Genomic DNA, 25,775 nt, shown 5'->3' with positions numbered 1-25,775 from the left:
AATAGCAATGCGCCTGAACACACCGCGTTTTCAGACCAGCAGCCCATGGGCGAACAGATGGGCGCAAATGCATTTGCTATTTAAACAACGTGGCGCAGGACGTGAATATGATAACTGCATTGCACCGGGTGTATGATAGGGCCCCAGAGTGCCCTGATGTTTGATAAGGAGTGTTGCTCTTGTCTCTACAAAATCCCCCAATAGTGTTAAGGTTGGAATAAGGAAAAGGATTGCATCTCCTATGTTTCAAGATTTGGAATTACATCACACAATGGTTGATTAAGCACAACTCCCCCAATTCCTTTTTGGATGCTGTTAGGTCCCAAATGATTGATTTGGTCTCATGAGACCAGAGGATGGATTACCAGAAGTCTCTATTTTGTTAATTTGGGCCTTGAAAAAAGGCTAAATGAGTTTCTTGTGCTTTGGCTACAGTAGGTAGTTCCTGTGTAGACAACATCACTGCATTTCACTTCTGCACGGTGCGTCTTACTGTGTAAGATGAAACAGTCCCTCTTCTGACAGCTTTTTCCAGCTCTGAGACACTTCTCCTGCTCGTTTCTTAACAAAACCATCACTCATTCATACAAAACATAAGCATAAAGTAAAGGCCGTATTGTTTCAGGGATATATTTTCACGCTTAGAACATTGCTTTGGTAATTCTCTTGTACCAATGTCGTCTTTTGTGCAAAGAAATAAATCTACTGACAGTTCTCTTTCAAATGGTTCCATTGTTGTCAGCATTACGTCTGAGAATGATTCAATGGGCTTTATAACTTTTAATTGTCAAGAAATTACTCTTTGGTTCTCCATACTCACTCGTTGATCACGAAATGCCTTTAACTTGCAACAGAAAATTTTTGTTTCATTTTATTTTGTAACTTTCAGGAGGGTGTACTCATTTTGGCAACGACATTTTATCACTTTGATAAGAAATTCTTATTTCCCTGAATAATATTGGCATGTTTCTTTGGTAATTGATCAATGAGACTTGCTGGATCATTACATCTTCAAGAAACCCTAAGAACTCTTCAATGCAAAGAGTAATTTGTTAACTTTCAAAGGGGGTGTATATATATATATATATTGGTGATGGTTGAGAAGATTCCCTCTTCCATATGTGAAGCGCTTTGAGTACCCAGATAAGCGCTATAAAAATGTAATAAATTATTATTATATAAGTATATATATATATATATATATATATATATATATATATATATATATATATATATATATATATATATATATATATATATATAAAACTTTCAAAAGTTTAAACGCAGCAATAATTTCCAATTTTTTTTCTTCCTTCTAATTATAAGTTTGTTGTGACCAAAAAAGGAAGCAAAAATTGCCTTGCCTTAAACGTACTTAAATAAAAGCGAATTAAAACAAATTATTCGAAAGCAAGTAATTAACTAAATTAAATCTTATTTTTGAGCCTTCTGCAAATATATATTCTTTAAGCTGCTTTTCAGTCTAATCATCCATAAAAAGTGTTTTTAATTAAAATGCTACGTTTATAGAAAAATTCATATGTATTCGTAATTCATATTTGTCTTTTACAGTAATTGCAATCATTTAAGCATAAGCCTTTAGATCAAAATGTCTTAAGGTCATGAGAATGCATGTGACGCTATCATTTTCTGTGTGTTTTCATCAATTATTTAGCAAAAATAGGTTAAAGATAAACAAACTTCAGTGTTGTCCTCTAAATAACAAGTTTAATGACTCAATATATGATGTAAACAAATGTTTCAAACAGAGTGCAGTAGATCACACTATGCTAAAAACTATAGAACAATAATTAAGAAGAGAACATTTTCAACCAATATCTCAATATCTTTTCTGGGATAGTATGTTTCAGTCCAGATTCAAATTAAAAAATGTGTAAGTGTACATAGCGAATACAAACATAGATAGCGAATACAAAATACATGACAAGAGGTTGCCAGAAGCAAAAAAAAACTTTGACTAATACTGCATAAAATAATGTAATGATGACAAATGATACATATGAAATATTATGATATCAAAGGGATAGTTCACCCAAAAAGGAAAATTCTGTCATTAATTACTCACCCTCATGTCGTTCCAAACCTGTAAGACTTTCGTTTATCATCAGAACACAAATGAAGATCTTTTTGATGAAATCTGAGAGCTTTCTGTCCCTCCATTGACAGCTACACAACTAGCACTTTCAAGCCCCAGAAAGGTAGTAAAGACGTTATTAAAGTAATCCATGTGACTCCGGTGGTTTAACCTCAATTTTATGAAGCGTCGGGAGTGCTTTGTTTGCTCAAAAAAACATAATTGCGTTCAACGTGCGTTCATACACCAAAGTCTGCTCTCGTGGTGATAAATTGTGGCATTTCTTTTTTAGAATCCAGTATTCCCATAAAAAGTTTAATGAATAATTTTGTCTCGTCTTCTGTCCAAACATACCGTACCTTTTTTAAAGTGGTTTTTGTGACTTTTACATATACGCCAGGTGACCTGTAAATGCTAAAAAACTGTTTCCATCGCAGTTTTGCGAAACATTCCTTTTTCGAATTGGGAGTTTTTGCGGAATTGACGCGTTTCCATTATTTTTAATTCGCAATTTCAATTTGCGCAACTTGAAGGGTAATGGAATTTCAGCTTGTATTCTGAAGATGAACAAAGGTTTAAAGGGTTTGGAATGACAATAATAATAATTTTCATTTTTGGGGCGAACTAACCCTTTAAAGAGATTTGACACATTCACAATTTGCTTCATTTTTTTATCAAATAGTATATTATTCAATGACAAGGATGTCTGTCGATTTGGAAATGACATGACCTTTGCTTTGAAAAACGAATGAAAGTCAGTTGTTATCCTCCAAATCTTTATAAAAGCCAAACATTTAGCCTGTCACTCCCCAAAATCGTATTATTCTGCTTAAATTAGTCTGGTTTACATTTTAATATCTGCACTCAGAAACATATTGCTGGTTAAACTTGCAACTTATGGTGATAAGCAGATCAGTGTGATTGGCATAACTGAACTGTGCAATCTCTTTCTAGTGGTCCGACAAGCCGTGTGCGCCCCACCTGATCCCACGGGACGGAGCTCAGGGCTGGACACAGCAAGAGCTGAAGGAAAGACTTTTTCAGGAAATCATGTGCAATCTGGACAAGGGCAAAGTATGGACATCTAAATCTAATGAAAATGCTTTCATTTAATGACTTTTACATGCCATTCACACCATTTTTAGGGAAGTACAGCTGTAAAGAACAGAAAAGAGCTGTTTTAAGAATTTTTCTAAATGTCTTTTTTAAAATTTGATTTATTCCTGTAATTTTCAGCCTCGTTAATCCAGTCTTCAGTGTCACATGATCTTTCAGAAATCATTCTAATATGCTGATTTGCTGCTCAAGAAACATTTCTTCTTATTATTATTAATGTTGAAAACTGCTTCACATTTTTGCGGAAACCATGATACATTTTTTCAGGATTTTTTGATGAATAGAAAGTTCAGAAGAACAGCATTTATTTGAAATCGAAATCTTTTGTAACATTATAAATGTCTTTACTGTCACAATTTAATGCATCCTTATTGAATAAAAGTATTAAAAACAACAAAAAAACTCTTACTAACCCCAAACTTTTCAACGGTTTTGCATTTAAAGATATATTTCACCCCAAAAGAAAACATTTTTGTGTTTTTTGTGCGTTTCTCATACCTGTATTACTCCCTTGTAATGGATGGATGGATGGATGGATGGATGGATAGATGGATGGATGGATGGATGGATAGATAGATAGATAGATAGATAGATAGATAGATAGATAGATAGATAGATAGATAGATAGATAGATAGATAGATAGATAGATAGATAGATAGATAGATAGATAGATAGATAGATAGATAGATAGATAGATCTTCAAGTCTTCAAAAGACTTATAATATAGCGCACAAGTTGTATGGACAACATGTGTTTTTTATCTTTTATGAAGAAAGTCATTGATTTGGAACACTGTAAAGGAGACTAAATGATAACAGATGTTTGATTATTGAAAAGCTGTTCCTTAAAGAAGAATAAACACAGCAGATATGTTGCCATCAACACACGTTCTCATTTATTGTTTGTTTGTTCTTTGTCCACAGATGTGGGAGAAGGCCATCGAGATGGCCAAACAGCTTGTTAAACTTCACGAAAACCAAATGTTTGATTTCATAGAGCTCAGTCAACTGCTGGTAAGACAGACGTGACAGAATTCCCTCTTGTTTCTTTGTTAATGCGATCTGAAGGTAACGCCGCAGACCAACCTCCCCGAGCTTCTGCCAGAACAGGAGATGCTCTGTGATGTACAAACAGTTTAGCGAGACAAAAGCTAAAGCTTAAGCTCGTTTTGATTCACGCACTTCTTATTGATTCACGTTCTGGGTTGGTAATCCATCACGCTGTCGGCTGGGTAGCAGCCGTCACTCAGCACAGGAAATAAGCATGGCAATTGGCAAGCAAGAGGAGGAAGGAAACTGGTGCGATAACGGCTACTGTAGCAGTTACACACTCTCCTCTCAGTTCTGCCTTCGGCTCTGTCAAGTTCTCACTTGGCAGCTGACTTCAATTTGATCAGTTTGTGCTGATGAATTGGGTGCACAACCGGTTTAACTTTTCTGTCCTGTGGTGCATAAAATGTGCCATATATTAGTTAGATGAATTCGAAGTAAAATTGGGAATTTTTGCAATTGAGATGAAAAAAAGTCCCATTTATTCTGAATAAATCCTATTGTGTGAATTGAAATCATTGTATGTAATGTACAGTAACAAATACCAAAGCTTAAGTATGTAGAACACTTAAAAATTAATATTCTGTCATCATTTACTTATCCTCATGTTATTCCGCACCCAATTTTATTTTTCTTTATCACCGGAGCGCAAAATGAGATATTTAGCTGAATGTTCAGGCTGCAAAATGTTCCCATACGTTTAAAGTGAACAGGAGTGCTGTCAAACAATGACAAAAACAGCATAAAACCACCATATTTGTTGTACAAATATTGTTTAGTATTATTTATGCACTAGTGTAATATTTATTAATGCTTTTAATTAGCTTTTATTTTTATATTTACAGTTTTATTTGTAGATTAAGTTCTAGTAATTTTGTGCTTTTCTAATTTGTATTTTTTTTTTTTTTTTTTTTTTTTTACAATTTCTGTTTAGCTTTTTTTATTTCAGATTTAGTCATTTTAATAATTCAACTTAAAACAAATTTTTAAATGCTTTTTTTTTTTTAAATTTCAGCTTTATTTCAATTATTAAAAAGATTAATAGTTTTTAACAATATTAACAATAACAACACTGTGTAGTACATATGGCTTGCATGTTATATTCATAGTGTGACCCCCCCCCCCGAACACCCTCTGCCATAACTCTCAAAAGGCACATGAAAACTAAAACGCTATATTTCAGCGCTTTTGCGTTCTCTCGCGAAACTTTTGTGTTCACCCAACAATCTTTGTGTTTGCCTGCAAAACTTTTGTGATGGAAATGATGTGGGAGGAAAAACAGTGAAGGGAAACACAATTTCAATTCCATATTTAACTATAAAAGAGGCACATGGTCTGTGAGGCCAAAGGCAGAGAGCCACATTTACACAGAGGGGTTCCAAGATCTGATTCTGAACGTTAATCATGTCCATTTATGAACTAATATAAATGAACATGAATTACAGGCTCTCCTACGACCAGTGTTGTGCTAGTTACTAAGAAATAGTAACTAGTTACAGTTACTAGTTACTTCATTCAAAAAGTAACTCAATTACTTTGTTGATTACTTGCACCAAAAAGTAATGCGTTACTGTGAAAAGTAACTTTTTAGTTACTTTTTTAAAGAAAGTTCTTTAATGTTCCCATTAATGCCCTTTTATGCGTTATGGTCTACTCTATACAAACACAAAACTGACTTAAACAGAAAGTAATTTTTAAACACTATTTTATTTAAGTCAGACCAGCACAAACTGAATATATCACAAGGATTTCTGAAATAAATAACAAAACAAGCATGTGTAAAGCTAGTGATGTGTTTGCTTTCTCAACATTGATATGTTCATGCAGCTGACAGTAATACGTTTTTACTGCATGAATGAATATTTGAGCAATACAATTGTACCTTGATCATTCTTGTTAGTTCATAGTAGGCTAATTAACTAAGGTAATAACAGATACAATAACAATTTAAACTCAATTTCAAATGTATTAAGTAAATGTTGAAATTAAAAAACTAACAATGAATGATACTTCTACAACATTTATTAACCATATTTAATGCTAAAATTGTAATCTCATTGTAAAGTGTTACCATTTTATATGATTCAAGCTTATAGAAGATGGCCATATTTAAATATCTGCAAAGGCCAGAGCATTAAAATTACATAAATGTAGACCTATATATTACATGTATAGTCTTTCACTTTATTTGCCTAAATTTTAGAAAACTTGATTAGGAAACTTGATGTCGCTGCATGAACATATCAATGTAAGCAATCACGTCAGCTTTAAAAATACAACTTCGCCGGCTAATGAATGCATAACAGTGACCAGCTGGATATAAACTAATGCAAATAGATGGTAACAATTGCGACATAAAACATCTGGGTCAGGTCTGCGTGTGTTTTGGTCACATTGCTTTAATCGCTTGAGGTAAGTTAGCCGTTACTAATGTTATTCCTCTCAGACTCGACGGCAAGCTTCTGTTCTTTCTCTGTTGATGCAGCATCTAGACAAAATATTACTTTATAATGATATGGCAATGTGTACTTTAGTGTTCTGTATTCATACCGTTTCGCTGTCTGTGTTTTAAATGCGCATCTGAAGTGCTCAGCGCTCTCCGTGCAGCTTGTAATCTCCGTGCTCGCGCTGCCTCACGTGTTAACGTAAACAACTCAGCCAGTGAGTTTATAAGTGTCCTCTCGCTCTGTATAATGCTAGCAGTCTCTTCAGTGATCTCGTACTGTGTAACAGCGCACACTTCTCAGCCGCTCCAGCAACTAATTAATTTAAAAAAGTAACGGACAACGCACCATATGGTAACGATAACGGAGTTACTTTATTTAAAAAGTAATGCGTTACAGTATTAGTTACTGTCAAAAGTAACTGCGTTACAGTAACGCGTTACTGCCCAACACTGCCTACGACCTAGAAAATGGGTGAAATTCTTTTACAGAATCATAACAACAATCAAAATTATTGGCAGTATTGGCAATTATTCCGTGGTAGATTGCTGCCACTTAGACTGCCACAATTACGGTGCGGTTACGGTATCAAAAGCATTTTTATCAGAGAGCTGTAGGAACAAGTACAACAATTTGAATTTTTTTTAATGACTACTACGACCTTGATTATTATTAACCCCTTAAAATAAGCTACTAAAAGGATCATAGTTGTTCGTCTTTCCAAGTATTGGAAGAACCAGGGGTTAAGTGCTTTGATCAAGGGCATTATGGGGCAGATAACAGTAATTGAAGTCGACTGAAGCCTTTGTATTAGCAGGATTACGTGCAATAGAGGTCAAACTAGTTACGCAACAGTTTTTTGGAACCATCAGAACGGTCAAAAATAGATGAATATGTGCAATATTAAAATTTCCCTCACCCACAGCTGTCATATGACTTCACAAGAATTGCAATATAGTTCACAAGTATTATGACCTCTTTCACGTTCGTTGTATGAACAAGAGCAGCGTGAACACGCATCAAATTCTTCTTTTATGTTCTAAGGAGGAAAATAAATTAATAAAGATTTGAGGATGAGCAAATGATAACGGTGCTTTCGTTTTCAGATGAACTATTCCATTTATGCTCGACTTTTAAATGCCTTAATTGCTTATTCAAATATAAAAACACCAGTTGTTTTGTACACAGAAACAGCAGGCACAGTATTATGAGAACATCATGCACGCTATGAGACCTCAGCCCGAATATTTCGCAGTGGGATACTACGGTCAAGGTTTCCCCTCCTTCCTCAGGGTGAGTTTTGCTGGATTTAATATGGGATATGATTTTCAAACAAACAACTTGGAGAATTATTCCCCCATTTGGTGCTCAAATGTCTAATTTTCTGTTGTTTATGCGGCGTAAAGTATGGATTAAAGAGTGACACAAACATGCTGGCAGGGTCGGCTTGCTGTTGGGCATTTCGGCATCAAGCATTGCCAAAGGAAAACAGATATTCTGATTGCAGCTCTCCCCAAAGAGTTCTCAGAGTAATTGGGTTTTAACAAGAAAATAATACTTTTGTTTTCACAGTCAGGGGGTTGGAAACCCTGATGCCTTTCTTTTACAGATACAAGAGCCCCTTAGACATTTAATGAAATGATAGGCTTTGTGCAGTTATTATTGGTTCTGAATGCCAGATATCAAGCCGTGAAAATCACTTAAACAGAGAAAGAACTTTGTTGCCAGTACGTTAATAGCAGTGGCTTACTGTCTTCAATTTACATTTTTACTGTCCCTGTTTCAAAACAGAACAAAATGTTCATTTACCGCGGTAAAGAGTATGAGTGGCTGGAAGACTTTAACCTCAAGCTGATGTCTCAGTTTCCCAATGCAGTGAAGATAACCAGCACATCGCCCCCTGGTGACAACATCTCTAACTCACCCGGTCAACGTATCCTTGACCTTTAACCCAGCAAGAATAATACTGATGTTAAAGCTTTTCAAAAGCTTTTTTTGTTGGCTAAATTCTGTGAAATTTTCAGATTTATGGGTTTGTTTGTTTTATGTTTAAAAAAGATTTACTGTTAAATTAAAAGGTTTCTGGTCAGTAATTAAAAAAAAAGAATAGAATACTTACATTCAGCTGGGATGCATTAAATTGATCAAAGGTGACAGTAAAGACATTTATAATGTTACCAAAGTTTTCTATTTCAAATAAATGCTCTTCTTTTGAACTTTCTATTCATCAAAGAATCCTGAAAAAAAATGTCATGGTTTCCACAAAAATATAAAGCAGCACAACTGTTTTCAACCTAATAAGATAATAATAAGAAACGTGAATTTCTTGCTGAAAATTCACATGAATAAATTACTTTTTACAATATATTCAAATAGACAAAAACTGTTTTATATGTAATAACATTTCACAATATTACAGTTTTACTGTGTTTTTGATCAAATAAATGCAGCCTTGGTAAGAGAGTTTTTCCGAAAACATAAAAAAAAAAAATCTTACCAACCCCAGACTGTGTATGTGCCTCACATTAAATCAGTATTGTGTCCAAATGCTTTTTTGGACCAAATTGAAGTGAATGTGAACGGTTTTCTACCCTTAATTAATTCCCTGCAGATATTCAGTGTTTTACGGTGAAGCCTGTCCTAACTTTACCTTCACAGTTCAAGGACAAGGGAGTTCCTGAACAAATCCTCAAGTATGAATCAACACCCTTGTCACAATTCAAATCTATTGTAAATAATGCTGTTATAGATCTTATTTCCCTTCTGTTGTTTTCCCAGTTACTACAGGACGAACGAGGTGGACAAGTTCCAGTATTCAAGACCGTTTAGGAAAGGAGAAAAAGATCCTGATAATGAGTTTGCCGTAAGTTGCAATCATTGATCAAATATTGAATCACTGAGGCTGACCGATAAGGCAGATGAGGGTATTTATGGTGCACGAAAAAGATGATTTCAGATTAAATTACTGAAACTTTTATTTCAACATTGTTGACATTATACTTTTTTTTTTATCTACCTTGTCAAAACTGTTTTGCAAGCTTAAGTTTGAAGTGTCAAGCTCAAACCCCATGAGTGAGTGACTGATGGTTTTCATCAAGATTGTTTGTGACTTGTAACCAAGGAAATGAATGCAGGGAACTCACAGGCATACTAAACGTCAAGTCAAGTCGTCTTCATTTATATAGCGCTTTTAACAATGGAGATTGTTTCAAAGCAGCTTTACAGAGATAAACATACAATTTACGGTAACAGAGATTGTTTTGGTTTTATAGCGATTTTTGAGTAACGTTATTTCCAGCTAAAGTTAGTTTTGATTGATTCACTTCCAGAAAAATTATCATTTGTTATTACATTAGGGGCCACTAAGACGACGGCGTTCTCTCTAAACAGACTTTAAACGCGAACCTGTGACCTGATGGCGTTCACATGCGTTCACATGCGCATTAAACATTGATTCTATAGTTATATTCGTTTGAATATATGTGCGCAGGTTTGTAATTTCCCTACAAACCATGCCTAAACAAACTACTTGACTTGCCTATGCATTTGATAAAGAATTTTGTTTTATTTTATCACTTTGGGTACGCGAACCGGATTTTCAACAACGTTTTATCTGTAGAGTGGGAAAGGGATCCTCCATTTGTGTTTAAACCTGAAATTTGTGTCTAAAAGAGTCTAGTCTAAAGTCTAAAAGAGTCATTAAAATGAATGAAATGTTAAAGGAATAGTTCAAAGACATCAGTGTTATTATGTCGTCAGTAAAAATTACTCTACTTTTTATTTTTTATTCTCGTTTTGTAAAAAGCTGCTTGGACATTCTAACATCTATGTTTCTTGGAAGAAAGACAATATGAAAATTGTAGTAAAAGTGAATACAAATATTTCTGGTTCTAGCTTATGCTCAGTATTAATTGGTTTAAAACCTTTTATATGCAATCTCTATGAAATGATTAAAAAAAATCCATATCTGATAATCACAAACGACTGAAAAGAAATCATTTAAAAGCAGTAATTTAAAGGGCTCCTATTATTCTTTTTTACATTTTTAACTGTTTAATATGTAATGTTGCTGTTTGAGCATAAAAAGTGAGTTATTCTCTATATCAGTGCGCACTGTTTCTGAACTCCCTGAAACGCTTCCATTGTAGTCTCATTTATTCACAATATTCCTCATTTAAATTATTCCCGTCCAAGGCATATCCCAAAAAAAAGGGTGCGAAACCTGGTTGAGTTGTGTTAGTAGTGTGTTGAAACCTTTTTTTACAGTCTATGGTTGAAACTCACAGACCAATCACAACTCACTGGTCCAGCCGACCAATCAGAGCACACTTTGCTTTTTGGAAGGAGGGGCTTCATAGAGTTACTGACAGACTTTTCTGTCGTTAAAGCATAAAACCTATTCTAGTAGATGCCAAAAACCAAATCAAGACTTAATAGGTCCTCTTTAAAAATGTTCAGATTGTCAACCCCCTGATGATGATAATGATTTAGATGCCTAATTAAACTTTTAAAATAAAGTTGCCACTCACTAATACTAAAGAATCACCTTTATTGCCAGTAATCTTGAATGTTGTGATTCTGTGAACCATTTCACTAGTTTCTAGGTGGTACAAGAACCTGTAATTCAGTTCTATATAATTATTCATAAATGGGGATGATTACCTTCAGAACCTGTTCATGTGCAAAATGTGTAAATGTGCCTCTCTACCTTGACTTCACAGACCATGTGGATCGAAAGGACCACTTTTATTACAGCATACCGCTTTCCAGGAATCCTCAAGTGGTTTGAAGTGAAATCCATGTCTGTCGTGAGTAACTCGTCCTTCTCGAAATACTCTAAAACTGACTTTTATTGTTAAATGTCAAACGTGCTATCTGAATACTTACCTATTAACAAAAGACAACATGACATCAAAATCCTATTCACCTTTTTATCAAATGCCCCTTGAATGTGTTAATCAGTGCATGTTATTGTTTGCATAGTGTTTCATCAAATTGTGACTTTTTCTGAAATAATGTTTCTGCTAATATTAACCGAGTAGATTTTTTACTTGAGAAAATGTATGTGATGCTTGTGTGTTTCTGTTCTGTTGCTAGGATATTGCTTACTGGCATAGATCAAAATAGCCCTCCTACAAGCCTTTATGATATTCTGGTTTCAAGAAATGCCATTTCATGTCATTCTCAAAAGTTTGGGTTCCTTTGATCACCAAGGCTGCATTTATTTATTTATTTATTTTAAAAAATACAGTAAAAAAAACAGAGAATATTTGGAGAGATTAACACTTTATTTTGATAGTCCACTTTAGACATTCTATTAACTATAAGTAACTTTGCAAGTACACCAACTTATTCTACTGATTAACTTAATAAAATACTTTTAAACTTAATTATAACATTATATATAACATTATAAATGTCTCTACTGTCACTTTTGATCAATTTAATCCATCCTTGCTGAATAAAAGTTCATTACTTTTAAAAAAAAATGGTAGTGTATGATCATAATCAGATCTTATCTCTCCGCTCGTCTCATATTGTCCCTCGTTTGTAGGAAGAGATCAGCCCTTTGGACAACGCCATAGAAACCATGGAGCTGGCCAATGAGAAGCTGAGTAATCTGGTACAGCAGCAGGCGTGTGACCGCTCTCTTCCTGTGCACCCGCTCTCCATGATGCTCAATGGAATCGTGGACCCGGCTGTCATGGGCGGCTTTTCCAACTACGAGAAGGTCAGTCTTTCTCCCCTCTTTCTTCTCTTATGCTACTTCTATCAAAGGAAGGGTAGGCAATTTTCAGAGAGGCTAGCAATAGCGAGCTAGCTTCAAAACCATGAGATCCCATGCTCCCTTTAAAGTGTCTCCAATGCCACATACACGTGCACAGCAGGGAGCAAGTGTCACGAGAGACGGAGTTAAACTACCTCATGTCTCAAAGTACATAACATTACAATAATAATGAACATAAACAACTTAAAGAGCTCTGACCTGTACCACATGACTGCTGCAGATTCATTTCGACGTTGATAGTGTTGCCATTGAAACGCATACATTCAAGTCACGAACCTCTCCGAGTATAACGTCACGGGTTTCCATCTCCTCCAAATCCCAGTATTTATGGCGTGAACGCAGCATAAGCTGGTTGTTTTGGTTCTAGAGGAACTGTATAAGGCGGCTGCTGTTTCGTTTGCGGCGCTCGGTGACTGACGTCTGTCTAACTCTGCATAGCATGAATCGCGCTGATGACGTCACGTGATGTCTGCGCGAACAGGTGTGTGGAGATATGGAAATACATACGCTGACTGGCAGGTAGGGCATCGTATCATTGAATTCGGACGAACATTTTATGGCCCTACGCCTTCAACAGCCGATTTATATACATATAAATACATTTAGACCACCTAACTTAGTGATTGCTATCAGGATGTGAAGAGACTTTCAACCAGCATAACAAAAAATGTTTCTGGAACAAATCGTCTACCCTGCCTTTAATTTCAGAGCTGTAAGCTCAGTGTGCGGACATTACTCTTCTTACTTCTATTATTGTCGTTTGTTTCTCCTGCACCTGAGCCCAATAAATGTTTGGGATGTGCACACCTTTTTTGTATTTTGATTCTATTAATTTGTAACCAAAAGAAATCAAGCCCGAATCAAGCTAACATTCTGATAATACTCAGCTAAATCAGTCAGATGTGTTCAAGAGTTGCTTTTGTACCTTTAGTCCTGGTCAGATATGAAAAATTGATGTGTGTCTCGAGGCGTTAGGTCTGCTGGAGCACCGGCTGATCCTGATTGAAATTTTTGTTTCACTCCTCAGGCGTTTTTCACAGACGCCTACATGAAGAAGAATCCCGACCACCTGGAGCGCATTGAAGTCTTAAAACACCTGATTGCATTGCAGGTGACACTTCTGCTGATCTGTGTTGTGTTTAACCATTCACACAATACTCCGATTATTCACATAGAAGTGGGAGATATGACCATATACCATGTTAACTATGTATATAGAATTATTTGCACCCCTGGTAAATATGATCAAAGACGGCTGTAAAAATAAATCTGCGTTGTTTTGCAAAAATTCGCAAAAATCTAACCTTTCATTGAAGTAAAATAATTATTGCCCTGATGGTGTTTTGGAGAAGAGTATTTATTTCAAAATGTGACCCCCCCCCCCCTTTCAATTCTTTTACTTTAATGAAATAATTTTTGTGAATTTTTTGAATGAAAGATCAAAAAGATTAACAATGCAGATTTATTTTTAGAGCCATCTTTGCTCATATTTACCAGGGGTGCCAATAATTCTGACCACAACTGTATATATATAAATTATGTTATCTAAATGTATTTACATTATCGTTCAAATGTTTGGGGCTGTTTTTCATGGTTTTGAATTTTTTTTTAATTATTCTCACCAAGGCTGCATTTATTTGATCAAAAATACAGTAAAGCATTAGTGCTGCTTAATATTAATGTGGAAACTGTGATCCTTTGATTCATAGAAAGTTCAAAAGAACAGCGTTTATTTGAAATAGAAATCATTTGTAAAATGATAAATATTTTTACAGTCACTTTTGATCAATTTAATGCATCCCTGTTGAATTAACCTATTCATTTATTTTTAAAAAAAAATCTTATTGACCCCAAACTTTTGAATGCTAGTGTATATTTATATAACCATGTGGAACTGCCTGTTTTTAGATAATCACATATCTTTTGATAATTAAATGGATTAAATCACTTGATGAAAGTAATCTCATTTAAAAATAATAATAATCTAAATCTAAATTTCAATTAGCTTTGAAACCATCTACTGTATATGGTAAAACCATCTATACATTTGTACTGTTGCACTGTATATTTTGTCATATTAATATCAGGTACTGAAAAAGCATCAAATTGATCCATTCAGTGTTAAATGATTAATGTTGAAAATGCTTTATTGTCTATTCCATCTCAGGTCCCATTGCTTGATGAGGGAATTCGGATCCACGGAGAGAAATCCACGGAGCAGCTCAAACCCCTTCACAACAGAATCGTCTCCTGCTTCCAGGACCTGCGCGCCAAAGTGGAGAAACTCTATGGCGTCATTACTCTAGTGAGTCTGACAAACACGACTCTATTGAGAAGAGCCAGATCGAGGGTTTGCTGTTTTTGGGTGGAAATGTTTCAGATTTGATGAAATGATTCATACGGGATATTGTCAAACAATTACTTTGAAGGAGATTTGAAATCAGCTAAGACTTGTCAAGATTCATGCTATTACGTTACCAAGCAATTTTTACTAAGCAAAAATCCCATAGATTTACACTACCCTTCAAAAGTTTAGGATCTCCTGTGCACACAATTTATGCATTTATTTGATCAAAAATACAGTAAAAATAGTAAAATATTATTACAATTTAAAATAACTGTTTCTATTTGATTGTAATTTATTCATGTGATGCAAAACTTAATTTTCAGCATCATTACTCCTGTCCTCACTCATTAGCCATGTTTCCATCCACTTGTCAATCGAATTATCTGAAGTTCGGTAAAAAACCTCATGCGAATAAAGCTGGTGAAAGTGTGTTTCCATCAAACGGCTTTAAAGCGGATAAAAACCTGTGCGTAATGACGTCACATGCTGTTTTGCGATCAAATTGGTATATCGAATTGATTTGAGACATGTTAAGGTGTTTCCATTCATCTCACCGAATTGCACAACATTCAAGCCAACATTTGCGAACAAAGTTTTACTAGGCAAAATGGATTGCACCATAATAACGTTTCCATCCGCGTTTATCGCATAAGCCGTATATCGATCAAGATAAAATCCGATGACACCGATCGTATTTCATTTGAGTCGATATTCATGAAATTCAATAGAATTTTACTGTTTCCATAAGGCATTTTTCATTCGATATCACTTAATGTGGATAAAAACGTGTGGATGGAAACATAGCTAGTGTCACATGATCCTTCAGAAATTATTCTAATATGCTGATTTTTGGGTCAATGTTATAATCAACAGTTTGATTAATATTTTTTTTATGGAAACCATGATACATTTTTCTTTTCTTTTAATTAAATTTTTTTCTTTGATGAATACAAAAAGTTCAAAAGAACAGTATTTATTTCAATTATAAATATTTGTAACATTATAAATGCCTTTACCGTCACTTTTGATCAACTGAATACATCCTTGCTGAATAAAAGTATTATTTGCAATTATTATATATATACATTTATTATTTAAAAATGTATAATAAGTATTATTATATATATATATAAATCTTACTGGGTGGGAAGAAATTACATCACTTTAATTGAGGAGACTTAATAGTGCTAAAGTCACATTTACGGTATAAATGCTAAAAGTTAAGAGTTGCATTTAATTGAATTACTATAGAGGTCAGTGAGATTCAAGTCATGATATAAATAGAAACATGTTTTTGTCTGTATCTCCAGCCCTGCTCTCTGACCGAAAAGAAAAAGAGTCGCGTGGGGTCGATGGTGATGCCATACATCATGTCCTCCACACTCAGACGGATGTCCACCATCTCAAACGCCTCCTCGGGACACTCCAGCGGCTCAGGCTCCTCAGACGGACACTCCTCCAGGCCTGCATCCCAGGAGTCAGTAATTCTCTCGCTCATAGAAATAATCTTCCTCGTTTTCAGCAGCGCACCGAGGGCTCATTTATCGCCGGACAGAGTTCCCGTGGTCATGGAATGATTCAGTTTCCCCTGTAATTATGTCTCTGCTAGTGGAAAACATGACATTAATCCGGTTTAACCTGCATGTTTAATTGGTTCTATTATGTGCTGGTTAAGTGGGTTCTCGTTAAACACGTCCTTAATTACCACAAACTCCCCAATAATTTAGATTTTTTTTTTACATCTAGCCTAAAATCTGAAAAAAAAATTGAATCTATCTATCTTATCGGAGGAAATGACAGCCTGCTTGTTTTCCCTCAAGTATTTGCAGATGAAATTGTTCGAAATTAGTCATTCCTAGCTGGTCGTCACACTTGCCTGTAAATGGAAAAATCTTTCTGGAAAATCATTATTGTGGATGAATGATGCGTAGTCGGAAAGAACATGAAAAGTGCAGTTTCCGTTTTTCTTTCCCTGTCACTTTATGCATCGTTTGATGTCATCCGAGCGTGTGCTGCTTTATTTATAAAATATTCTTGGTTAATAATTTCCCCTGAGGTCCACTTATAATGCTAGTCAAGTTTTTTTGTTTGTCAAAACAATCAATAATTGAGTTTTTATGACCATTTTCCCTCACTCTGAGTCTGACCTTTAGAATTCAGTTTAGTTCATTTTAGCTTCACATCAATTATTAAGTATTTTAATCACAAAGCAAAGACTGTTTTACATAGTTTGTCTTTACACCCAACATTAACACGCGTTTCCTATCCTAGATATTTCTTTGCAAGTTTTTTTGTTGTTGCATTACTTAGATATTGTATGAAAAGTTGTGTTAACTGAAACATTTTATTTTTAGTGGTTGATATTGGATATATTGGCTGATTAGATATTTAATTGCATGTTCATTTCCCCTGTTTTTACATTTAGATGATGATCACGTAAAGTTAACCTTTAAAAACACTTGTAGTTTAGCAGTGTTACATGTAATCTTTAGCAAATCTCGAAGTCAATATCCATTATTCATACTTTATTATGTTGCTATGGCTTAATTCCCTTGCAGCATTTAAAACTATAGAATTAATTTTTTGTTGTTGTATTTTTCATGTATTAGGCAAAATAGTATTCTATGGAGCACATGACATGCGAAAAAAAAAAATATATATATATATCATGGCCGCGAATTAAGAAATCATTACCACAACTTAATTTGTTCCCTCATTTTAGTAAGTGGTTAGCCACATTGTACTAGTTTGCTCCCTTGTTTTGATTTAACTAAAACATTGGAACGAATTATTACAACGTGGCCACAATTTAGTAAAACGAGGGAAGAAATTAATAAACCAAGGAAATGAATTCTTAATTTGTGGCTACAATGTAGTATATATTTTACCCGCATGTCATGTACTGGGCTCCATAATATTCACTTAATAATAATATCAGTCATTTTATTGGTTATCAGCTATGACATGGAATTAATCAACATTGTAATTCGGAAATTCAAAATGAAGTACTTAGTGACAGATTCATAAAACAATCAGTGCTAAAATGTGTTGCTCAAACTGTTTCATAAACATAAACAGTTTTAGAACTTTATCCATTCAAATGAACTTGTTCCTGTCATAAAAGTGAAGAGTTGAGAAGAGTTTGGAAACTCTTAATGTTTCCTTCTGTGTGTGTTAAAACTTCATGATTGAATGTTTTATAATGTTTGTTGTTGTATTAATATGACTTTTTCATGTTAGTCAGAAGCAGTTATACTCAATGTTATGTTATGTTATGTTTGAACATCTTTGGTTTACTTAACTTCCGTTAATATCCATTTATATGTATACATATGCATCTTATGTTAACATTTATATTTCTGTTTTTAGCAGATGTGCTTTTATTGAAATGTCAATGAAGTGCGTATATCATATAAGTAGCAATTACCAAGACTGGCGTCTGGGAGAATACGTCAAAGTTCTCTAAAGAATCTCCCAGGAATAATTGCATATACATTGTTTTTTACTTCTGAAGGTTTCTACTTCTGCGCCACTCAACCCACGAGTGGCTTTCTTGTAGTCAAATGTGTTTCTAGACCTTAGATTACTAAACTAATACATAAGCAGAATGCTGTTGCACAAATGCATAATACATGGCAACATGCTCAGAGGATTTGTACAGGTGCACAAATATCTGATTGTCTCTCTTTCTCTCAGTTCACTGCTCTCCCGCGTGAGCGACAGCAGGGTTTCTGTTCTGTCCCGCTCAGAGGAAGATAATCGGATAAGTAAGAAGAACAGGAAGGAATGGAGCATGAGCAAGTCTCAGGTCTTACTGGAGCGACCCGCTGACACAGACCAGGTGCTGCTGGGAGCTTTTGTATTCATTCTTCTGTTCATGGCTGTCAGTGAGCAGTTTTAAACATTTAGGGCCAGATTCACTAACAGCTTGCGGCAGGTCAAACCCTCTTTTGACGTAAAAAAAAAAACGACTGTCAGGGCTTACTAAAGACACGCAGTGAAAAATGAGCGCTGAAAAGGCGTGGACTGGGTTATTTTTGCGGCTGACCTTATTGCATATGCATTGGTAGGAGTTTCCCTTTCAGATGCTAAATTTATGGAAGGAGATTATTTAAATGAATTACGAAAGGTAATTTACTAAGGTTTGCGCTCGTCAGTTTACTGGTATTTGGGCCATTATTTACACTATGTGGCCACAATTATTGGTACCCCTAGAATTTTTTACGAGTATAATATCTCTGAAGTATATTCCCATTAATGTTTACCTTTTTTAGCACACCAGGGTGACTAGGAACATGAAATTGTCCAGCCATGACTTCTTGTTTCACAGGAGTTTAAATATGAGGAAACACAAAGGCCAAATTCCCTTAAAGGGATAGTTCACCCAAAAATGAAAATTCTGTCAGTAATTACTCGCCCTCATGTTGTTCCAACCCCGTAAGACTTTCGGTCATCTTCGGAACACAAATGAAGATATTTTTGATGAAATCTGAGAGCTGGATCACTCCTCCATAGGCTTCTAAGGGATTGAAACTTGCCGGCCCAGAAAAGTTATTAAAGACATCGTTAAAATAGTCCAAGTGACTACAGTGGCTCAATCTTAAGTTTATCAAGCGACGAGAATACTTTTTGTACGCAAAAAAACAAACAAAAATAATGACTTTATTCAACTATTCATTTCCTTCTCTGTGGGCCTCGAGTGAGTTCACGTAGTGTAACAGCGCAGCGCTTCTGTGTTGTACATCACACGTAGGCTCACTATTGGCCGACGCTGGTCATGTGTGTGATGCGGCTGATGTCCAGCTCTCAGATTTAATCAAAAATATCTTAATTTGTGTTCCGAAGATGAACAAAAGTCTTACGGGGTTGGAACAACATGAGGGCGAGTAATTACTGACAGAATTTTCATTTTTGGGTGAACTATCCCTTTAATCATCCATCACAATGTAACAACACAATGTGGTAAAACCAAAGAATATAGTTCTGATGTGCATCAAAAGATTGTTGAGCATCACATAATAGAAAGTGGCTGTAAGAAAATAGCTAAAGAATTGAATATCCCCATTTTGACCTTCAGGAATCATTTAGGAATCTGCCAGGAAGAGTATAATGGGGGCTCGTCCGGGATATAACTGAATTAAACAGATAACCAGTTCATGACACTGTCTTCTGTATCACTGTGTGTGTTGAGGATTTGTGTGTGCATATTAACATAATGGACAGTGAGGATGAAAGTTTGAGTGGCCAAAGACCAGTGTTTGGAATAATGCCGTTTAAAAGAACGGCGTTAGGTAACAACGTTATTTTTTCAGTAACGGGGTAATCTAACTAATTACTTTTTCCGTCGTTACAATGCTGTTAACGTTACTGGACGTTAAATGCGGTGCGTTACTATGCGTTGATTCATGGGCGTCAGTTTGGTTTAAAATGTGTGGGGGACAGAGACGCATTCGGAAGTGCACTTTCAGAAGTGCTGGGTACAACGACGCAATATACGTAAATATACGGTTAGTAAAAAATATACTAATGTCATAGAACGGATACCTAATACAAATAAATAAAAAATATCCAGTTAACTAGCAGAGCATTCATTTAGTTCGCTATTAAATAAGAGATCTAGCGCTTAAATCTGTTGTTTTTGAGATCCAGCGGAGCGCTCGTGCTGCTGCGATCAGTGTCATGGATACTGTTGTTCTCTTGTGGCTCGCGGCGCGCGCAGTCTTCACTCGGACGCGCGCTTCAATCTATCGCCGTTGCGGAGACTCTATATTCATTCCGGTGAAATCACAAAATAAAATGCAAACACATGCTACACACAAACACAAATTAACAAAACACTTGGAAGTACAGGTTGTTAACTTGACCAGTTGTCTCAGGTTGAGAGAGTTTGATTTAATTCGCTAGAGTTAAATGCACTTTATATGGTGTAACTGTTTACTTTTCTTACAAAGATAATACTTGAGGTGCAGGATAAACCTCTTGCTGTCTGTCGACGTGCAATAAATATCGAAAGTTACGTACAAACACCTGTCTGTTCTACTCATTTCAACTGACTTGTGAAAACTGCTAAAAAAAAATCCAAATTCTTTGACATATAGCAACTTTTTTTTTAACAGTAACGCAAATAGTTACTTTCCCTGGTAACGAGTTACTTTTATTATAGAGTAATTCAGTTACTAATTCAGTTACTTTTTGGAACAAGTAGTGAGTAACTATAACGAATTACTTTTTTAAAGTAACGTTCCCAACACTGCCAAAGACTCTTCAAGGATCACAGATGGAGAATTGCAGAGATTAGTTGAGTCTTGGGGTCAGAAAGTCTATAAAAAAAATCAAACAACCCCTACATCACCACATGTTGTTTGGGAGGGTTTCAAGAAAAATCCTCCTCGCTCCTCCAAAAACAAACTCCAGCAAATTCAGTTGTCAGACACGACTGGATCTTCAAACGGCACAGGGTTCTGTGATCAGATGAAACTAAAAAAAGAGCTTTTTGGCAGCAAACATGCTAGATGTGTTTGGTGCACACAAGGTTAAAAAGTACCCCAAGTGCACAAGTTAATAAACCGTTGGATCTTTAATGTTGTGGGCATACATCTGCTGGAGGTCCTGGACTTCTTGTTCAGATACATGGCATCGTGGATTCTATCAAATATCAACAGATAAAAAAATCAAAACCTGACGCCTTCTGCTAGAAATCTTATAATGGGCCGTGGTTGGATCTTCCATCAGGACAACGATCCAAAACAAACATCAAAATCAACACAAAAATTTGTTACGGAGCACAAAATGAAGCTTCTGCCATGACCGTCCCAGTTCCCTGACCTGATGAGTGGAGTGAACTGAAGAGAAGCGCCAACATGGATCTGGGAATCTGCAGGATCTGGAGGAATGGTCTCTGATCTCTTGTCAGGTGTTCTCCAAACTCATCAGGCATTATAGGAGAAAACTCAGAGCTGTTATCTTGTCAGGCCAATGTGTTTTGGAGAAAAATATTTATTTCATAATGTGATTCCCCCACACTTTTTTAATTATTTTACTTCAATGAAAGGTCTAGGGGTGCCATTCATTCTGAGCACGACTGTAGAAATGGTAGCCTGGTTAAAACCAGACCATTCTCAGTTGTAACTGAGTTATGGTCTGGCAAAGCGTCATAGACAAATGATTTCCAGAGGGGCGTCACCAACGGACGTCGCGGATAGACCTAAACCCAATCAGAGCGATGAAGGAGATGACGTATGCAGAGCGGCGGAGAAACATCTCCGAGTGTTGTTCTTTGCTCGGTTTTTAACAAAAAGGAAACTTAAAACAGACGCGATAGCTGATTGGAACGAGTGATGTTCGACGGCGGCATCCATCTTTGTAATGTAGGCTACAAAATCTGCTTCAAAATCCCAGCGCTGTCGTCATCGTGTAAAGCCCGCCCCAACGTTTCTGATTGGTGCCTCGATTTCGGCGGATTGGAAATGGGCTTGAATGAGCTCTTTGCCAGACTAACTTTCAGAGCAAATCTAAATTTGCCGGAAGTTGTCTGGGTTTTCCCAGGCTATAGAAATGGTCCTGCTGCCTTTTAATTTGCACGTCATCAGTAGATCACGAGCAGAGCTTTTCACTCCCATCTGCGCTTTTTTGGAATCACGCTCTCATGCTAATTTGCCCTGTTTAGTAAATCTGGCCCTATATGCGATGACTCTACGATGTTAACATGATCAAGATCTGTTTGACGTTGATTTGTATCATTTCATAGTGAATCAAATGATTGAGTGAAATAAATTGTAGAGTTGTAGACATTTATAAAATGGACTAATCTAATATTTGGAGATATGATTCATTTGATGCGCTGTCTCTGTGTCTGTGTGGTGACAGATTCCTCCAGAGAAGCAGCCAAGGCCGAAAAGTCTGACGATAGGGGACCGGAGACTCACGCTGTCGCTGTTTCATGGAGAATCATCCAATTTGACTTTACACAACCCACTCAGCCCTCTGCCTGCCACACCACACACACCGCGCAGCTCGAGTGAGTACACACACACACACACACACACACACACTGACACTTATGGAGATGGTGGGCTTTTTTTTTACTTGATCTGTGGGTTTTCTTTACCATAGTGCTTAAATATGATAATAACTACATGTCAAAGCATTATGGTATTACTGTATGCTAATATCTCTATACCATGGTGCCACAACAGCAATGTTAAAAATTAAAAAGGTTCTCAAAATACAAAACCATTCAAAAGTCAGAGCTTGGTGAGATTTTTTAACTGTTTTTGAAAGAAGTTTCTTATGTTTACCAAGGCTGCATTTATTTGACCAGAAATACAGTAAAAACTGTAATGTTGTGAAATATTATTACAAATTAAAATAACTCTCTATTTAAATATATTTTAAAATATCATGTATTCCTTTGATGGCAATTAGAATTTTCAGCATCATTACTCCAGTCTTCGGTGTCAGATGATCCTTCAGAAATCATTGTAATATGATGATTTGCTGCTCAAGCAACATTTCTGATTATTATCAATGTTGAAAATCATTTTGGGTGGAATTCTTGATAAATTTGATAATTTACATCCATTTTTTGATGAATAAAATGATCAAGATTTAGCATTTATTTAAATCATTTGTAACAATGTAAATATCTTCTGACCAACTTAATGTGTTTTCTACCGAAATAACAAAGGTAAATATGAGAATTATGCAGCGATCAAAAGTTTTAGACAAACGACAATTACTAGAGGCATGTAGGGATGATGTTATAAATACACAGATCATCATGATCGAACACACTGATCCGGGACATGGCACATCTGTATTGACATTAATAAACCTCATATTGATCACCTTCCCGTAGGTTATACGTGTCTCCCGAGCGAGAGTGACTTCATCACGGACATCCCTCCACCAATGCCACCCAAGAAACACCCTCACGAGAGCGAGAGCATCTATAACTCTACTTCTGAGGTGAGACACGGCATGTACAGTCTACATGTGGAACAAAGTTACATTTTTAGCAGTAAATTTACACTTTGTGCATTCATCTGTATTTTGACCTAAAATCTTGATGACAAAAACGGTATAGAAAGCTGAAACAACATTTACAGACAGAAAATAATAAGCTTTTCCTCTGTCACCAATAGTTCACGCCTCCTTTACCGACGAAAGCTGAAATCAAGCCTCCACCACCGCCACCCAAAACACGCAAGTCCATGTTTTCCACTTACGAGAGCAATCCACAATAAAGACACTCCGGTTCTCCTGCGTGCTGTGAGGGTTCCACTTATAGAGGAAAAACATCTGAACGCTACTATTCTGAGCTGCGATTTGTGATGAAAATTTGATTGAAGATAATCATTACATTTTTTTTTTGTAGCAAAACAGCAAAACGTTTTTTTTTATTTGGAAATGAACTGAAAAATGTATTTATTCATCACTGCTGTGCAGGAACGTGACCAAAGGTTGGTTTGAATGTTCAAATCGGCCTCACATCCACTGGATTCATTAGTTTATCTAGACCTGTAGCTGTGCCTTATAAAAAGAGATATTTAAAGTTATTGAAGTTTTTACTTCCTCGGTGCACATATTCACTTTGCACATTGCTCATAATTGTTGAGTTGTGCATTCATGCAATTAAACCTTTTCTAGTTGAACTTGTTGAACCAAGGACTAGGAAAAGACTGATTGTGTTTGTGTTTTCACTGTAGAGATCTACATTTGTATGAAAAACCCCAAGCATTTAAGAAAGCCTGTGATCTAAATCAGTATAATAATGCAAGTTTTATCAAATAAAAAAAACAGAATTCAGGAATGTGTCAGCACTTAAATCTCAGCTAGGTGAAGCGTAGTTCTTCGCGGAACGGTACATTTAGTTTGGAGCTGGGCCGGTCGGTCCGCTCCATGCTTGGGACGGCCCTGGTTTGGATCAACATACTCGCCTATGGGACGCGCTAGGAAGGTTTGCGATCACTAAGTCATATCTAAGGTTTGCTGGTTCATGTACCTCAAGTCAGAATATCACTTCAGTAGTGTGTGCACTGTATGGAAAAGCTGTATTTGTATTTTTTTTTTGCTCATTATGTGTTTTTTTTTCTTTTCTTTATGTGATGTTTTTTATTTTGTCATTCCAAATTGGTCTCTTCCATTGTGATAGAATGCAGCTGCAACTTTGGATGTGTAAATTATTCATTGTAATGTTTTTGAATACAGCGCTCCAGTTATGAATTTGTTTGTACGTATAAACATCCGAATAGCAGGAGTTCACAGTTAAGGTTCACTGGGTAAAAACTACATGGCATTAATGTTGTTTGTAATGGGTTCTCATATTAAGGTAATTTGCATAAAGATCGCATAGTTTTGTACTTTAAGAGTGTGTTTTTCTTTTTTTGCAAATATGATAATATTTTATTGATGTGCACATGGGAAATTCTATTTCTGAACGAAATGTTTTGTACATTCTGTATTAAACCATGAAATTTTCAGAACAAATGTGATGGAAATGACACAACATTCCAGGGAATCCAGAACAATGTTTTTATAAAGGGATTGTAGGTGTAAATATAGAATTTTTCTTTACGGAATTATTTAAACTTGAAACTGTAATTTAAATTAGATCTGAATGAATGAATTAGTGTTTTTTATTTTAATTTGTTCATTCTGAACAAAAATACAATCCACTGGGATTCTGGCCTGGATCATTTCAACATTCAAACACTTTTTTCAGTTTAGTAAATGCATGTTTTTAAAAGTAATTATTTATATTTGTGGCCAAAGTTAGCAGGTTTTCCACCTGCAGGCAGAGACCTGTTAAAGCCAATGGACAACAACCAATCAGAAACTGTTATTGAGTATTTTTGCACTCTAGTTTGAATAAAAGTGCCCAAAAAATATCTTGAATCAAACTGTTTACTAGTTTTTTCCACTAATGGATCTTAA

General features: G+C 35.7%; 1 protein-coding gene across 1 annotated transcript in view; it reads left to right on the top strand.

The window, feature by feature from the left end:
* Positions 1-24,798, top strand: part of dock5 (dedicator of cytokinesis 5) — a 66,444-nt gene extending 41,646 nt beyond the window's left edge. The window contains exons 37-51 of the mRNA XM_056265246.1: positions 3,050-3,169; positions 4,136-4,225; positions 7,894-7,998; positions 8,497-8,638; positions 9,317-9,398; positions 9,484-9,568; positions 11,427-11,513; positions 12,260-12,436; positions 13,521-13,604; positions 14,661-14,798; positions 16,151-16,317; positions 18,537-18,681; positions 22,707-22,857; positions 23,698-23,807; positions 23,984-24,798. Coding sequence (XP_056121221.1) covers positions 3,050-3,169; positions 4,136-4,225; positions 7,894-7,998; positions 8,497-8,638; positions 9,317-9,398; positions 9,484-9,568; positions 11,427-11,513; positions 12,260-12,436; positions 13,521-13,604; positions 14,661-14,798; positions 16,151-16,317; positions 18,537-18,681; positions 22,707-22,857; positions 23,698-23,807; positions 23,984-24,085 — 1,785 coding nt within the window. The 3' untranslated portion in view covers positions 24,086-24,798. The remainder of the gene's footprint in view (positions 1-3,049; positions 3,170-4,135; positions 4,226-7,893; positions 7,999-8,496; positions 8,639-9,316; positions 9,399-9,483; positions 9,569-11,426; positions 11,514-12,259; positions 12,437-13,520; positions 13,605-14,660; positions 14,799-16,150; positions 16,318-18,536; positions 18,682-22,706; positions 22,858-23,697; positions 23,808-23,983) is intronic.
* Positions 24,799-25,775: the final 977 nt, after the last annotated feature.

The sequence above is a fragment of the Rhinichthys klamathensis genome, unplaced genomic scaffold, assembly GCF_029890125.1.
Source record: "Rhinichthys klamathensis goyatoka isolate OS25496 unplaced genomic scaffold, OSU_Roscu_1.1 h1tg000231l_1, whole genome shotgun sequence".
In the NCBI taxonomy this organism is placed as follows: domain Eukaryota; kingdom Metazoa; phylum Chordata; class Actinopteri; order Cypriniformes; family Leuciscidae; genus Rhinichthys; species Rhinichthys klamathensis.
The sequence above is the reverse complement of the archived record's forward strand: the minus strand, read 5'-3'. Positions and strand labels throughout refer to the sequence as shown.